An 18,235-nucleotide genomic window follows, 5' to 3' on the forward strand; every position below is an offset into this window, starting at 1 on the left:
TCAGCCACTTGCTGTTTTACTGCATCGATCTCCTGCGACAAATATGACACCAACACCCTGTCACGTTGTTCAAACATGTCATTCATTTTTGCCAGGAACTCAGCATCACGCTCCTGCTCCCCGCGTTCGCGTTCAAGGCGTTCCTGTCTCTCTTTTTCCTGACGTTCGAGACGTTCTTCCAATAAAATGTCCTTAACTTGGTTAATTAATGCCTGCTCCCGTTGCTTGTCTCTCATGTCTAATTGTGCCATCAGCACCGTTAGAAAATCGGTCGTTGGTACATGCACTTGTACAACATTTGCTGTCGATGCAGTAGCATCCTCCTTCCCTGTGCCAGTAGTCGAGTGTATTTCTTTGCTCAGTTGAGCTTGATCCTGATCAGATCCCAATATTTTGTCCGTTTCAGGTTGCTCAGCTTCCGGTTTTGGAAGTTGAGAACCCGTCATTGTGGGTGTGTTCCTCACTGGACACTCTTGTATATTTTCGTCTGTGTCATAGCCTGACAGATCTTTCCCCTCTAACCGTTTGTCCTTGCGTGTCTTCACCATTTAGACTAGTATTAATCCTGACTGGTAAGACACGAGTACACACAGAATCTATTTTCCCCCAAAAATGACACAGACACAAAATATTCTAACTACACAAAGCACATACAAAACACTGAAATCAAGTAAAGCAAAGAAGCTACCTGCTACTATTACTACTGAAACTAACAGTTACACTTTCGTACTCGTTATATTTCCGTTGCACTGTGAAAAATTTTACTTCTGCAATAATATTACTTTGGCAATCAAATTCACTAGCATTTATTTGATTCAGACAGCTGATTGTGTGACCTCAAATCCAGAACACTAATCACTGTCTCAGAATTCTAACACTGATTTTTGTTCAGTAGTAGTAAATGAATCTGTTTCACTATCCACTGACGTTAAAACAAATTGCGTAAACACTTTTGACAAATTTTAACTCAAGAAGATAAACACAGTGCATGGCCCCCGGATCCTTTCTTCCTTTAGTTTCCAGCCCAGAAGCGCATGCATATACACCCTTACCTTTATTAGTTATTGTTGCTTGGTGTTGTCTTTATCTCAGTCGAGACAATGGTACGCATGTAATCAGCTTCATGTCCATTTATCTTCACTGGTTGGATCTCGTTCAAGTTTTGTATTTTTGGTACATGGAAATAGATTACATATATGGCATTAATTTCACATACATATAATTATATACATAAAAAATTTTCTTTTGAATATAGTTTTCTAGACGGACAAACATATCTCAGTCATTTCTGTGTTTAATATTGGTACATAAAGTTTGGGCCCCCACGTTGTTGATCGCCACTTGTGACGTCAATCTGTATAATTTAAAAGCATGAACTTTAACGTAAATTAATTATCTGTTGCAATTTTAAAAGGTTCGTACAACGAAATCTCTCGCATTTACATTTACTGTTAACACTTTGATAAATAAATTAATAGTTCGGCGCGTAATGGCCGCCCAGAGGCTGCATAGGAAGATGAGCTTCTCGCAGCGCAAATTACTGAAAAAATGCTTATTAAAAATAGCCACTGCGAGCATTTGAGGTTACAACTATTACAAAAAAATTCATTTTGTAATAATAATAACAAGTTTGTTTTGCCAATGAATACGAATAACTTACATAAAATATATGTAGCCGCTAAATGGCTGCCTTCCGTATAGCGAAACAAAACAGTGTGTCTCCCACAAAATACGTCCTTTCTCCTCGGCCGTACAATCGCGTCTCTTTCGATCCATTTTTATTTTCGTAGACATTGAATAAAGCTGCTATCGGTGCATATCAGTTGTTTCAAGAACATTAACTATATCTTTTACACTAATTATATTCATAAAATACGTAAACTACGATTTACAACCGCTAAAAATGTCAATACTTATGTGACGTACCGTCACAAGCGGCTTCGGTCACAAAAATTGACAACGAACGGGAGAGTGGAGAGCTGACCACATGCCCTCCATAACCGCACCCAGTGACACCTGTTGGCTGAAGATACTGCAGTCGGTCGATACTGTTGGGCCTTTTGAGTATTCTTCGGCGTTTTGTTCTTTCAGGCAATCACCATTAGCTACAACACACCTCTGATATCGTTTGTTAAGGCGTTGGCAAACGCTTGTTGTGGAATCGCTCAAATCGCTGCGGCCACGCGTTGTTGGATGTCCGCAACGTCTTCGAAGTCTGTGCCAACCAGCGTCAAATTAAAGTGAAACAAAAAGAAGTCTCTCGGCGCCAAATCTGAAAGACAAGGAGGCTGTTGCAAAACAATCACCTTGCGCAGAGCGACAAAGTTGAGCACATAGATAGCGATGTGCGGACGGGCGTTATCGCCGACGAAATTCCACCGTCCACTCAGGTCCAGTTGTGGCCGAATCCGCCGGATGCGTTGCAGCAGCCGTTTCAAAACTCAGTCATAAACTTCCATGTTGACAATTTGGTCCTCGGGTAGTAATTCCTGAGAGATGAAGCCCTTCCTGTAGGAAAAGGCGATCATCATCGACGGAAGCTTGGATTTTGCCAGCCGACTTTTTTTTGGTTCGCGAAAGATGATGAACATCATACCACTGACGGTCGGTGGGCCTCTGGATCGTGTTGGTAGCACCAGGTCTCATATCCTGTAATGATGGTTTTCAAAACGTGATGATGCTGGCCAGACATGTCGATGACATGTCCAGACGTTTCCATCCGTGTTTGCTCCTTCTCGTCTGTCAGCGTGTGCGGTACAAACCGGGCACCGATCTTCCGCCTTTTTTAATATTTCTGAACAATACCTCTTACACCGTCTCTCCTTATCTTCGACTCTTCTGTTGTCATTCTCAGTCGCCGACCCTCCGCATGCATCCGTTTCACTCTCTCGACGTTGTCTGGCACTGTTCTTGTTGACAGTCGACCCAAAAGTGGCTCATCCATGAAGCCTCTCTTTTCGACTCTAAAGAGTTTAAATCACGCAATACACACTTCCTAGTTACTGCTTCAAATTCGTACACTTGCACTGACATCCCATGAGTCTACGTCACAGTGTTCACTAAGTTGAAGCAAAATTTCATGCCAACGGGTTGCTCCATTTTGCAGTGACACAAGTTTTCATATTGACTCCGTTAATTTGGTGGCAGGGTGCACCATTGCTTCACTTCGGCAGTTTTCGCCATAGGAAGCGCCTGTTGACATTACTCTCATTATAACTGACGCTGATGTTAGCCTTTGGGACCATTCAACGAATTTTTCAGCGCGCCTTGTATTTTTTAAGCGATCTCCTCTGTAGAGTGAATGCATTTACACAGTATAGGGATAGAGAAACAATTAAAATCGCTCAAAAGAGGAAAGGCCTCTGGACCTGATGGGATACCAGTTCAATTTTACACAGAGTACGCGAAGGAACTTGCCCCCCTTCTTGCAGCGGTGTACCGTAGGTCTCTAGAAGAGCGTAGCGTTCCAAAGGATTGGAAAAGGGCACAGGTCATCCCCGTTTTCAAGAAGGGACGTCGAGCAGATGTGCAGAACTATAGACCTATATCTCTAACGCCGATCAGTTACAGAATTTTGGAACACGTATTGTGTTCGAGTATAATGACTTTTCTGGAGACAAGAAATCTACTCTGTAGGAATCAGCATGGGTTTCGAAAAAGACGGTCATGTGAAACCCAGCTCGCGCTATTCGTCCACGAGACTCAGAGGGCCATAGATACGGGTTCACAGGTAGATGCCGTGTTTATTGACTTCCGCAAGGCGTTCGATACAGTTCCCCACAGTCGTTTAATGAACAAAGTAAGAGCATATGGACTACCAGACCAATTGTGTGATTGGATTGAGGAGTTCCTAGATAACAGGACGCAGCATGTCATTCTCAATGGAGAGAAGTCATCCGAAGTAAGAGTGATTTCAGGTGTGCCGCAGGGGTGTGTCATAGGACCGTTGCTATTCACAATATACATAAATGACCTTGTGGATGACATCGGAAGTTCACTGAGGCTTTTTGCGGGTGATGCTGTGGTGTATCGAGAGGTTGTAACAATGGAAAATTGTACTGAAATGCAGGAGGATCTGCAGCGAATTGACGCATGGTGCAGGGAATGGCAATTCAATTTCAATGTAGACAAGTGTAATGTGCTGCGAATACACAGAAAGATAGATCCCTTATCATTTAGCTACAAAATAGCAGGTCAGCAACTGGAAGCAGTTAATACCATAAATTATCTGGGAGTACGCATTAGGAGTGATTTAAAATGGAATGATCATATAAAGTTGATCGTGGGTAAAGCAGATGCCAGACTGAGATTCATTGGAAGAATCCTAAGGAAATGCAATCCGAAAACAAAGAAAGTAGGTTACAGTACGCTTGTTCGCCCACTGTTTGAATACTGCTCAGCAGTGTGGGATCCGTACCAGATAGGGTTGATAGAAGATATAGAGAAGATCCAACGGAGAGCAGCGCGCTTTGTTACAGGATCATTTAGTAATCGCGAAAGCGTTACGGAGATGATAGATAAACTCCAGTGGAAGACTCTGCAGGAGAGACGCTCAGTAGCTCGGTACGGGCTTTTGTCAAAGTTTCGAGAACATACCTTCACCGAAGAGTCAAGCAGTATATTGCTCCCTCCTACGTATATCTCGCGAAGAGACCATGAGGATAAAATCAGAGAGATTAGAGCCCACACAGAGGCATACCGACAATCCTTCTTTCCACGAGCAATACGAGAATGGAATAGAAGGGAGAACCGATAGAGGTACTCAAGGTACCCTCCGCCACACACCGTCAGGTGGCTTGCGGAGTATGGATGTAGATGTAGATGTATGGTACTAATGAACCGAAGTTAGACACCAGCTTGTCTACGACTAGGCTTACAATATCTTTCCATTTCATATCCCCACAAATTGTTACATGCAGATTTTTCTGCCATAGTACTCATGGACTATAACGTGCTAGCATTTTGTGATGTACACAGTTTTACGCTTCTGAATATCTGAAGCAAGTTTCGTTTCCAATCTTTGCACTACTTTGAAACATTATTAATCTGTTACTCAATAACTGTGCAACTTATTCTCAGATAGTGGGTCATTATACGTAACAGCATCATCTGCAAGAAGTCTGGGAATGCTATCAATATTGTCGATCATGTCATTAACGTACAGCATTAACAGCAAGCATAGTAATACATGTCCCTGAGGTATATGTTGAATTAGATCTGGATATGTCGATACCAAAGAAATCATTAACCCAATCAAAAACCTCGTATAATTGGACTTAGTTAATAATCGTCCGTATTTCACTGAATCAAATGCTTTGACGGAAGACTAGACAAATTGAGTCTACGTTTTTGCCTTGACCCACGGGTTTCGGGACGTCCTGTGTGAAGAAGGTTAGTTTGGTTTCGTATGACTGGGTCGTTCCAAATTCATGCTGGTTGGAGTTGGAAGAGGTGATTCTGTTCGAGATATCTCATTACATTTGGGCTCATAAGTTGTTCTAAGATCCTACAAGTGCTGGATGTCAATGACATTACATGGCAATTTTGTGAATCATTTCTGCTATTCTTCTTGTAGGCAGGTGTGAGCAAATAATGGGCACAGATTCAGAGAGATCTACGGTTTATTATGGTCAAAAAAAGGGTCTAAGTCAACTGCAGATCCTGTATAGACTCTGGCAGGGAATCCATTGGACTTTGGGGGACCTGTTCAGTTAAATGATCTCTTTTGTTTCTCAGCGTCATCGCCATTAATATCTACAGCACTTATTTTTCTAATGATGCGCTAATTGTGCTGTGTCAATATTTGTAGTATTTCCTTTGTAAAGGAACATTTGGAAACCTAGTTCAGTACTTCTGCTACTCCTTTACTACCGCTTTAGTTGGTCAAAACAAACACAGTGACGTGTCAATATTTTTCTTTCCAACACAATGAACAGAAGAGCTGAAGAAAACCAATAAATCACTGGTTGTATGCCTACCCCATGAACCATGGACCTTGCCGTTGGTGGGGAGGCTTGCGTGCCTCAGCAATACAGATGGCCGTACGGTAGGTGCAACCACAACGGAGGGATATCTGTTGAGAGGCCAGACAAACGTGTGGTTCCTGAAGAGGGTCAGCAGCCTTTTCTGTAGTTGCAGGGGCAACAGTCTGGATGATTGACTGATCCGGCCTTGCAACACTAACCAAAACGGCCTTGCTAAGCTGGTACTGCGAACGGCTGAAAGAAGGCCGTAATTTTTCCCGAGGGCATCCAGCTTTACTGTATGGTTAAATGATGATGATGGCGTCCTCTTGGGTAAAATATTCTGGAGGTAAAATAGACCCCCATTCGGATCTCCGGGCGGGGACTACTCAAGAGGACGTTGTTATCAAGAGAAAGAAAACTGGCATTCTACGGATCGTAGCGTGGGATGTCAGATCCCTTAATCGGGCAGGTAGGTTAGAAAATTTAAAAAGGGAAATGGAAAAGTTAAAGTTCGATATAGTGGGAATTAGTGAAGTTCGTTGGCAGGAGGAACAAGACTTCTGGTCAGGTGAATATAGGGTTATAAATACAAAATCAAATAGGGGTAGTGCAGGAGTAGGTTTAATAATTAATAAAAAAAATAGGAGTGCGAGTAAGCTACTACCAACAGGATAGTGAACGCATTATTGTGGTCAAGATAGACACTAAGCCCACGCCTACTACAGTAGTACAAGTTTATATGCCAACTAGCTCTGCAGATGATGAAGAAATTGATGAAATGTATGATGAGATAAAAGAAATTATTCCGGTAGTGAAGGGAGACGAAAATTTAATAGTCATGGGTGACTGGAATTCGAGTGTAGGAAAAGGGAGAGAAGGAAATATAGTGGGTGAATATGGATTGGGGGCGAGAAAAGAAAGAGGAAGCCGTCTAGTAGAATTTTGCATAGAGCATAACTTAATCATAGCTAACACTTAGTTCAAGAATCATAAAAGAAGGTTGTACACATGGAAGGATCCTGGAGATACTAGAAGGTATCAGATAGATTATATAATGGTAAGACAGAGATTTAGGAACCAGGTTTTAAGTTGTAAGACATTTCCAGGGGCAGATGTGGACTCTGACCACAATCTATTGGTTATGACCTGTAGATTAAAACTGAAGAAACTGCAAAAAGGTGGGAATTTAAATAGATGGGACCTAGATAAATTGACTAAGCCAGAGGTTGTACAGAGTTTGAGGGAGAGCATAAGGGAAAGAAAAACAGTAGAAGAATAATGGGTAGCTCTGAGGGATGAAGTAGTGAAGGCAGCAGTGGATCTAGTAGGTAAAAAGACGAGAGCTAGTAGAAATCCTTGGATAACAGAAGAAATATTGAATTTAATTGATGAAAGGAGAAAAAATAAAAATGCAGTAAATGAAGTAGGCAAAAGGGAATGCAAACGTCTCAAAAATGAGATAGACCGGAAGTGCAAAATGGCTAAGCAGGGATGGCTGGAGGACACATGTAAGGATGTGTGAGACTTATCTCATTAGGGGTAAGATAGATACTGCCTACAGGAAAATTAAAGAGATCTTTGGAGAAAGGAGAACCACTTGCATGAATATCAAGACCATTGATGGAAACCCAGTTGTATGCAAAGAAGGCAAAGCAGAAGGGTGGAAGGAGTATATAGAGGGTCTATACAAGGGTGATGTACTTGAAGACAATATGACGGAAATGGAATAGGATGTAGATGAAGATGAAATGGAGATACGATACTGCGTGAAGAGTTTGACAGAGCACTGAAAGACCTGAGTCGGAACAAGGCCCCGGGAGTAGACAACATTCCGTTGGAACTACTGACGGCCTTGGGAGAGCCAGTCCTGACAAAACTCTACCATCTGGTGAGCAAGATGTATGTGACAGGCGAAGTACCCTCAGACTTCAAGAAGAATAGAATAATTCCAATCCCAAAGAAAGCAGGTGTTGGCAGATGTGAAAATTACCGAACTATCAGTTTAATAAGTCACTGCTGCAAAATACTAACGCGAATTCTTTACAGACGAATGGAAAAACTGGTAGAAGCCGACCTCGACGAAGATCAGTTTCGATTCCGCAGAATGTTGGAGCACGTGAGGCAATAATGACCCTACGACTTATCTTAGAGAATAGATTAAGGAAAGGCAAACCTACATTTCTAGCATTTGTGGACTTAGAGAAAGCTTTTGACAGTGTTGACTGGAATACTCTCTTTCAAATTCTAAAGGTGGCAGGGGTAAAATACAGGGAGCGAAAGTCTATTTACAATTTGTACCGAAACCAGATGGCAGTTATAAGAGTCGAGGGGCATGAAAGGGAAGCAGCGGTTGGGAAGGGAGTGAGAGAGGGTTGTAACCCGTCCCCGATGTTGTTCAATCTGTATATTAAGCAAACAGTAAAGGAAACGAAAGAAAAATTCGGTGTAGGTATTAAAATCCATGGAGAAGAAATAAAAACGTTGAGGTTCGCCGATGACATTGTAATTTTGTCAGAGACAGCACAGGACTTGGAAGAGCAGTTAAACGGAATGGACAGTGTCTTGAAAGGGGGATATAAGATGAACATCAACAAAAGCAAAACGAGGATAATGGAATGCAGTCGAATTAAGTAGGGTGATGCTGAGGGAATTAGATCAGGAAATGAAACACGTTAAGTAGTAAAGGAGTTTTGCTATTTGGGGAGCAAAATAACTGATGATGGTCGAAGTAGAGAGGATATAAAATGTAGACTGGCAATGGCAAGGAAAGCGTTTTTGAAGAAGAGAAATTTGTTAACATCGAGTATAGATTTAAGTGTCAGGAAGTCGTTTCTGAAAGTATTTGTATGGAATGTAGCCATGTATGGAAGTGAAACATGGACGATAAATAGTTTGGACAAAAAGAGAATAGAAGCTTTCGAAAAGTGGTGCTACAGAAGAATGTTGAAGATTAGATGGGTAGATCACGTAACTAATGAGGAGGTAATTGGGGTGAAGAGGAGTTTGTGGCACAACTTGACTAGAAGAAGGGATTGGTTGGTAGGACGAGTTCTGAGGCATCAAGGGATCACAAATTTAGCATTGGAGTGCAGTGTGGAGGGTAAAAATCGTAGAGGGAGACCATGAGATGAGTACACTAAGCAGATTCAGAAGGATGTAGGTTGCAATAATTACTGGGAGATGAAGTAGCTTACACAGGATAGAGTAGCATGGAGAGCAGCATCAAACCAGTCTCAGGATTGAAGACAACAACAGCAACAACTGGTTGTATGGCACTGGGGGTACTGCGGTCTAAATTGAAGCGCTACTCAACACTCATGCAATTGACTATTCTTTCCAGTACAAATCATTCTTGCTAGCTGTGGCGTATAGATACGCTCTGATCTCCCAAATGGTGTCTTGGGAAGGAAACTCATCATGCAGTACATAGTGTACTGGCAAAATTCCTCACCTCATCACTCCTTTTCAGTCACCAATCATATTTCTGAATAGCCACCAACTATGAGTATCCCAAAGATCTTTCCCTAATATCTTTATGTCCTTCATATGGTACTGACGTGGAAGACATCACTATTTTCTTTGAATATTTCCTTAATCTGGTTTCGCAGTACCACCGGATGAGTCATTTCTAGATATCACAGATGCTGCAGTTGGTTCAGAGTCTCTTTAGCGACCCCGTTCTGGCTTAAGACACTCGTAACAAACAACACAGCCTATAACATTACTTGTTTATGGTTAATTTAAATTTTTATAATTTTTTTGCTTTAAAATTTTCGCATATTGGTACTATATTTTCTGTAGATGTAAAGTAAAGTGTGCTACACTGAAGTTTGAAGTTCTTCGCATTGTATGTGAGTAATGTATGTAAAATACTATGTAAATTGTTTATTACTGTAAATAATTTTCTAATGACATTTCGCATTTAAAAATATTTATGTGTATAAATTGTTAATGTTCAGTAAATTTGACAATTTAAGAACTGGTCACCCCTAGGAACAGTGTAAGAGATAGGCGTTATGTAAAAGCCAGTATGCTTGCATTTGAAATGGAAGTGGTTCTGGAAAGTCGAAAAGGTGGCAAGGGCAAATTGGCGTGCTACCTAGAGCAAGCGCGGAAAGTAAGCCAATGTCTGTAAGCAGCAGTGATTGAGGCAACACCTCTGTGGAGCAGGAGAAACTTTGCCTGCAAATTTGCACAAAAATGCCTCGGACGAAGACTGCAAATGGCTTACGGGATAGCTGCGAGTTGTTGAGCTACTGTATGTAAAATTGAACAATGCCAAGAAGAGAAATGGAGCCATACAGCAAGATAATTGCAGGCCATACTATGGGTAGTGTAGCCGTCATAATTGTTCGCCACACCCAAGCCTACAGCCACCAGATAAGATTTTTTTTTTTTGTATTTTTACTTTTGTACAACGTGAACCATTAATTTAAACCGTGTTTTAATAATAATTCTTGAACTTTAAAGGAACTGGTTCATCCTGTTATTTCATCCTAACCATACACCTATATAGAGTTTCTTCCTGGTGTTTGATTAATCCGAGTATCCTGTTTTACAGACTTTTGAAGTGCCAAGTTAATATAAAGAGTTACCATTTAAATTGTTTTTGTGTAAATAATAACAAAGTTTTCTCAACTATTGCAAAATGTTATAGTAAAAGTTTGCTTACGTAAAATCCAACCAAAGTGAAGCCAAGTTATTAGAATCTGTTAAATAACTATACAAAATTACTTCAAAGAGTAATATCTTTTGAAAGTAAATTCCAGTAAGAAAGAGGATTTCTTGAAGTTAAATATCCAGTATAAAAAGTGTGCGCTTTAGTATCTAAGTATTTTACTATTTAAGTTGGTTTATTATGGAAAGTACTTTTCTAAAGGTCCCCTGGTCAATTTTATTTTAGCTTCCTTGAAGTTATCTACAGGGCTTTTTTCTCTTTTGCAAGCGCAATGTATAAGGGTGTAGTCGAGCATTGTTTAAGAGGAGTAATATTTATGTGAAGAGCCAAATTAAACAGTAGCAAGAAAGTGGGCACAATTCATACTTCTGCTTTTCCAATACTTCATTGTTTAATTGACTGGATAGGCTGGCGGCCGTCAGTACATGTTTTAAACCACTAAATGAACTTTGAACTGAGTTGTCGCAGATTCAGTGTAATATTATTCATACCGCGTTTCTATCTAACCGGTGGGTAAGATCTTAGGAAAAGAAGTGAATAGTCTGATTTACTTATTCATTAGACACAACACACGGTCAAATCCTGTAAAAAGGGTAACTCTATTGGTTAGCTTTTCCTATAAACAGGACTATCCTCACACAGTGTACTTTATTTAGAAACTAAACTAAATTTTAGTATGAGGGTTATTCGTGGGAACATAGAGACAGCGTTTCTGTTATTTAGGTAAAAGCATATTAAATTCCAATAGTAGTAGTAGGGTTATAAGCTCTACTTGAAACCTTGCCTACAAATTTTGGTAATCATATCTGTGAAGAAGACCCTATGAAACGGGATGTTATTCCAGAATTTTTCCCCAATAAAACAACGCACATTTACCCTCAAGTGGTGATTTAATAGAGTGCGACCTGAGAATTGTATTGATTTTAGTAGCTGCTGTTTTCACAATATCTCACAAATAACTGCAAATTCTCATTATAGTTCAAACTATTCTTAGTCATACCGTACACGTTTTAAGGGAAACAGTGGGAAGAAAAACGAGATCATTTGATTAGCTTGTTTTGAGATTGTGATGTAATATTGTTCATGTTGTACTACAACTGAACCACTGTTTGTTCACATTATATGTGTTTTGCGGGATCTCACTGAAAAACGGTTTCAGTAGGGAGGAAGCAAATTTCATGTCACCAGTGCGCTCATTTCAGAGATAGAATTGCAGATTGTGATATAAGGACCTATACTTCAAAACTAAACAATTGTAATTACCATAAAGAAAGATGGTGCAAAGAACAGAATGAGATAACAGGGGAAGAATAACAAAATCGTTTGTTTAGATCCGCCATTGTTGAAATAACATATGCATACTACATAGATGTTTGAAGAGTGTAGACGAGAAAATTAATTAGGTTATTTCTGACAGATCGGAAGTAGGTATAAGGAAAAGGAAAAATGTTTTTTTCTGGTAGATGTAAGTCCATAATATATTGCACGCGAACTTGCTACGAGCAGTATGAAATCAACAATAATGTTGTGTACATAACATTTCACACGCCAAAGTATTTCTTGGAGAAACGAATAAATACACTGTCCTTGGTCACTCTATGAAAAAATAATGCCTAATCTAAGAATATTGATTATAATATCACGATTGAAGGGTCGTGAATATTTTGAGTTCAGGCTAAAAATACAAAATCCATCAAACATGTTGATTTTCTTGTTGCAAGAAGTACCGTTTTCTACTGTTGTATCTCTTGTAACAAGACTGAAAACGTTGTTGCTAAAGTCGACAAGAGTTCCCATTACTCTTGGTTCATTGATTTTGGGTCAACAGTTGCATCAGGATAGAAGATTTAGTTAACTGTGATAAAACCAATTTACGAGACATCTCTTCACGACTATCTACGATTTAAATTATTTTTCAAATGTGTGGATGCATGTATCGTCTAATAGTACAATCAATGAGGCGTCCAGTCCCATGATTTTCTCTTCCCTTTTAACTTTGCAGAGGATTATATTCGTTTATACTACGAAAAGTGTCTGTATTATGGTGCCTTCAAGCGCCTGAAGTGCTGACTTTGGCATTGCTGTAAATATGTCGTAGGTTCCTCCACTTGTTTTGACCAGTATTTTGTACAATACTGGGATGTTTATAGACATCATGAAGCCAAGTCCCCGAAAATCATTTCTATCAATTACATACTCGTAAATTTAGTAATGAATGCTTTATTTTTCTACCACTTTTAGGAGATGTGTTTTGATCATTTGTACAGGTGGTGTGTATAACAGCAGTGAAAAGAGCCATATAACATCGCACTCATCTTATTTCTTTCAACAATGCTGACAATATTTATCAGAATTTGAGTAGTCCTTGTTAATTATCAGTTCTCATTGTTTCATGAAAGCATTGTGTAATGGTAATAGCTGTTCCATAGGGTATGTATGTCCTTAATATTTATTGATGATGTAGCTAAACCACCAGACACTGGCTGAAAGTAGAATTTTCAGTTGTAGGATAACACTAAACACATACAGTCAATGAATAAAAAGTTGTCATTTAGAAATTTTGTGGAGATTGCTTCCAGATATCCAAAACTCACACTGCCTTTGTTATTCTAGCAGCTACTGTCTCACTATCTGCAAGATTTTTTTCCCTGCTAGAGTGTGTTTTGTGTATCACTTGTTTGTATTTGATATCTTACATAAAGTTGATGAAATACTGAGCTATGGAATCTTTAGTATTAGCCATGCAAATACAATTAGATATTTATATTTTCCTGGAGCTACAAATTCGCTCTTGACTATTGTTCAGGTGGTGAAGTATGTATCTGTTATACATGCAATTACTACAGTCGACAATAACAATCGTATTTCTTGCTATGATGATCAGTCAATTAAGTGTTCTTAGTCATTGTAGAGAGCAAACTTAGAGTATATCATAACAATTAAATTTAAAAGGCACATAGCTTACAACAGTAAATGAAAAGAAAACTTATTGAGTAACAGCTATACCAATGCATGTGCTCTACAAGACCAAAGCCAAAAGCCAATCTTAAACACAGTCATATATACAGGAAACTGGAAGATACAGAAAGGAAGAAAGCACAATGACATGTAACTACAACAGAAGAAGAACCAATTATCATAAAAATCCAACAAATATTCCAACCGTTAAGGTATGGATACTTTACATATCAACTATGACTAGCAAAGCTACAAAAATAAAACTCATAGAAGTAAAGATTTAAAAATAAACAATTTTTGAATTTATAATTCCACTCATATGATTCAAACCATGTGGTACTTGTAGAAAGTTTTAAAAGCAAATAGTGACAATGTGATATGAATACTGAAAATATTTACCAAATCTCAAAATAAACACACAGTTTTAACAACTTAAATTAAACATAAAATGCTTACTGGGTGCTGAAGAGAAGTATCTGAATGAGGCATATTACAGTGAATGTTAATAACTTGAAAATACTCCTTCTTTAAAGAATATCAACAAAGGCAATACTCTCTTGAATAAATCCTCCATGTGGATAAAAATAAATGCAGCATTATTTCTTCAAAAAGGACTGAGTTTGGTTCCTGAAACCCTTTGGAAATCATTGCAATATTTTTATATCTCTTTGAAGACCTTCCAAAATATAGCTTGTTAGGTTTTCGGAGTGCACAGAGAGTGCAACTTACTAAATATCTAATCAAAACTATACGTAAGAAACGATCTATAACTAAAATTTCTGTGATATATGTGAATCATGTAACGCTGAATGTCACAATTTTATCTATACAAATGATGTTTTGCAGAGTTAAATGATAGCTAATTCACTTGTTGGCTGACTAATCAGTTACAGGAGTCCATAATATTTGGTAGCTATATGAATGTGCAAAAAGAATTAGTTTCTTAGACATAAATAGGTACACATAGCAACTTTTTTGTGCAGTATTGAATGTAATGCTTTCCCTGGTATATGTAATGTCTCTTTTTTAAACACTTAAGATTGCCACAGTGGTGGTTAGTTATATTGAACAACCATGGAAGAAAACGACTTTAGTCTCAATGTGAAACTAGATGCACTTGAAACTGGATCACTCCCAAAACTAGGAGGGTTCAATAAAGTAGATTTTTAAAATACAGCATTGTGGAATGACGTCTTTTCTCAGATTCGGTGTGATGCTACCTAGAAGAGAAAAAGGATTATCGAGTCACATGAAATGTTCTTCACATATTAACACATTTTTAAGTTTGACAAAACCTCAACCATCCAATTCTTTGATGTAGATTGCAGTTTCAGAGAAAAGCGTAATTATGATACATAAACGTGAGCTTTATAAGTTTGTGGGATCTCTACATTTATGAGAACTAGAATTATGGATTACTTTTTTGGAGGTAGACTGGAACCTAATCTCTTAAACTGTGGCGCTGTGTGAGAGAGAAAAGTTTTGAATTGGGGTTCCTACAAGTTAATTGCTCTTGCTGACGTTTATTAATGTATGTGGTACTAATACATGGTATTCATTTTGAAATCGCTGGTAGACAGCTCTATGACAGTCTTAATTAGCGAGAGAAGCTTGACAGTACATCTTCACTCTTGATGATAAAGCCTTCTCAGGTTATCAGACCTGAAGACGGCAAGTGGGATGCCACAGAACGACACCTTGACTCAGCTGATAACCCAAGAAGACTTCATCATCCAGATTCGACGAGAAAGTCTAAATTACCACATTTTCATCCTTGTGAAGTTTTCTCAACAACTGTCACTCTCAATTTTTTTTTAAAAAAAGGTGTACTTGTGTGTGTTACATAAGGGATTAAAGTTAAATCTACTAGTACCATTTCGAATGTATTGTGATGCAAAAATTGCAGAATTTTTGGGTTGAGGCTGAGGTTCCAATAACTTAGAAGTACTTAGATTTAACAAAAATATTGGCACTATATAATAACATGTGTTCGACAGTTGTAAGAAAATAAAATTTTTACATGTAACTTATTCATCTACAGAGTGATTTAAATTTCCTCAGTTATTATGAAGCATGTGTATGAGTGAACACTTATTTAATTCGTATCAGCGCCTTATCACAGGCTCATATCCACGACATCCTAACTATGCAGATACTCTCTCATATTGGTGGCAACTAGTATTTTAGAGGTAGATGAGATTACTGGCTTTGGTACTTATAGGATAAAACACTGCGATGAAAATTATTTGAGATTGATTTTGCTGTTGTTATAAAATTTGTTTTTATTATTTTACAAAAAAAGATAAATGGAGCATTTATTGTATTCAAGGATGGAAAGAATTTACTGTACCTAATCAAAAACGGTTTACTTATTTGTGAGGCGATTTGAAAGGCACATCCCCTATTTTAAATGACTGAGTATACAATACGAGATTAATTATTTTGCAGGATATCCAGGATTTCCTTGATGGTGCAAGAAACGGTGTGATTTACTTCAGCTTTGGTACTAATGTGAAGGGTAGTACAATGCCCGAGCACAAACGAATTGCATTCTTGGAAGCTTTTGCGCAGTTACCACAGCGAGTACTTTGGAAGTGGGAGGTGGACAGCCTGCCTGGACAGCCGGAGAACGTCATGATAGCCAAGTGGCTGCCCCAGCAGGACGTCTTGGGTAAGCTTCTGTTCAGTGCACCAATTTTTGTAGGTGCAGCACTGTAAAAGCTATTTGTCTTACCTCCCTTTTCGCTTTTCCAGCACATCCAAACATTCGTCTGTTCATTACCCAGGGAGGACTTCAGAGCATGAATGAAGCAAGTTATTTTGCAGTACCCCTGATAGGAATTCCCTTTTTTGCGGACCAGCAACAGAATGTGGCTAAGATGGTACAATCTGGTATTGGTTACCAGCTGCTGTTCAGAGATGTCACTACTGATACCATTCTGAAAGCCATTCACACAGTTCTTGAAAACGACAGGTAGGAACAGAAATATTAAATTTCATTTATGTTATCAAGGGAACATACAGACAGCCACTTCATTCCCCTCTCTAGTTTGACTGTTGCTTTCTCCTATTGATGTCTATGTCAACAAAAGGTGAGCCTTAATTTTATCTCATTATAAGACAATATTAAAAAGAAACAGCCGTTTTCTTAATTAACTTGCACGAGATATGTCTTTGCTTTAGACTTACAATGGAAAATTTCTGTTGGTGAACTTTATTTCCTCGCACAAGTTACTGTCTTTGGTGATAATTTACTTCCCCTCTTTGTTATTATATTTAAAAACAGTGTTTTCCAAGTCGACTGTATAAAGTTTTTCGTAGTGGACAATGACTTTTGTTTTTATTCATATTCATCTACTTTTTCATTAACTACGTTTAGCTGGTTTTTACACTATTCTTTTGCTGTTTGTAGCCTATGGTTATCTGTCCTCTTTTACGACAGCTATCGAGAAAACATGAAGCGTTTCTCAGCAGTATTCCGTGAGCACCAGGAGAGGTCCCTGGACAATGCCGTCTGGTGGATCGAGTACGTGATACGTCACAAGGGTGCTCCGCACATGCGCAGTGCAGCCCTCGACCTGAGCTGGTGGCAGCTGCTGCTGCTCGACGTGATTGGGTTCGTTGTTGCAATGGCGTCCATCGTGGTCTACGTGCTGTTCAAGGCAGCCACCTATTGCAAAAGACTTTTGGCTCTTAATCTGAAGCAGAAGACTGCGTGAAGCTACTTTTGTAGGTGTCTACAGTCGTTCTATAGATTGAACATGTGAAGAGAGAGGTCAGAAAGAAGTTTCTGTGATAGTTTATGAACTTAACCTTTAGACACGTTCGTACATGGTACTCCAATAAAAAATAATAATCCCTGCTGTGCAGGTGACTGGAAGATAATTATTTTTATTCATTAAAGGATGATATTATGTATAAAACAAACGTATTTTGTTTCACATTGTTTTAGTTTCAATGGAATTTGCACTGTTATACCTTACAGAGACTGGAGACTGAATTATACTCACATCATATTTAATTTACTAGTGCATTTATCTATTTCTCTGTGTGTGTTTGTGTTGTGTGTGTGTGTGTGTGTGTGTGTGTGTTTGTGAGAGAGAGAGGGAGATAGAGTATGTATGTGTATGTGTGTGACAGTTGCTTCAAATCTCTTGGCTGTTGCTGTTTTCATATATTAACTCTGCCTTACGTATATGATACTAGTCTTAATATTCATCAATGTCACTGTTGTCAGCAACACAAATTTTGGTAGTATTGATAGTGACACTGATGTTATTAATAAGACGCATAATTATTTCAAAATATACACTTGAATATGATGATGAGTACCATACTTCTTTACAGAGCGTAGGGGAGCGACGCGGGAGACCCGCGCCGCCTTACTAGGCAAGAACCTAGTGGAGGTGGTTTGCCATTGCCTTCCTCCGACCGCAATGGGGATGAAAGATTATGATGAGGACGACACAACGACACCCAGTCATCTCGAGGCAGGTAAAATCCCTGCCCCTGCCGGGAATCGAACCCGGGACCTCGTGCTCGGGAAGCGAGAACTCTACCGCGAGACCACGAGCGGCGGACACACTTGAATATAGTTCCTAGAAATAACGGTAGTGGAATATTGCAACTCCAA

The 18,235-nt window shown here is 39.0% G+C and overlaps 1 protein-coding gene across 1 annotated transcript in view; it reads left to right on the forward strand.

Annotated features, from left to right (window-relative positions):
* LOC126473720 (UDP-glycosyltransferase UGT5-like) overlaps nt 1-17,962 on the forward strand; it is a 107,744-nt gene extending 89,782 nt beyond the window's left edge. Inside the window, exons 5-8 of the mRNA XM_050100966.1 lie at nt 16,051-16,273; nt 16,357-16,576; nt 17,045-17,331; nt 17,950-17,962. Of these exons, the coding sequence (XP_049956923.1) occupies nt 16,051-16,273; nt 16,357-16,576; nt 17,045-17,321 (720 nt within the window). The 3' untranslated portion in view covers nt 17,322-17,331; nt 17,950-17,962. The remainder of the gene's footprint in view (nt 1-16,050; nt 16,274-16,356; nt 16,577-17,044; nt 17,332-17,949) is intronic.
* The last annotated feature ends 273 nt before the right edge of the window (nt 17,963-18,235 follow it).

Source organism: Schistocerca serialis, chromosome 4 (genome assembly GCF_023864345.2).
Source record: "Schistocerca serialis cubense isolate TAMUIC-IGC-003099 chromosome 4, iqSchSeri2.2, whole genome shotgun sequence".
NCBI classification, from domain to species: domain Eukaryota; kingdom Metazoa; phylum Arthropoda; class Insecta; order Orthoptera; family Acrididae; genus Schistocerca; species Schistocerca serialis.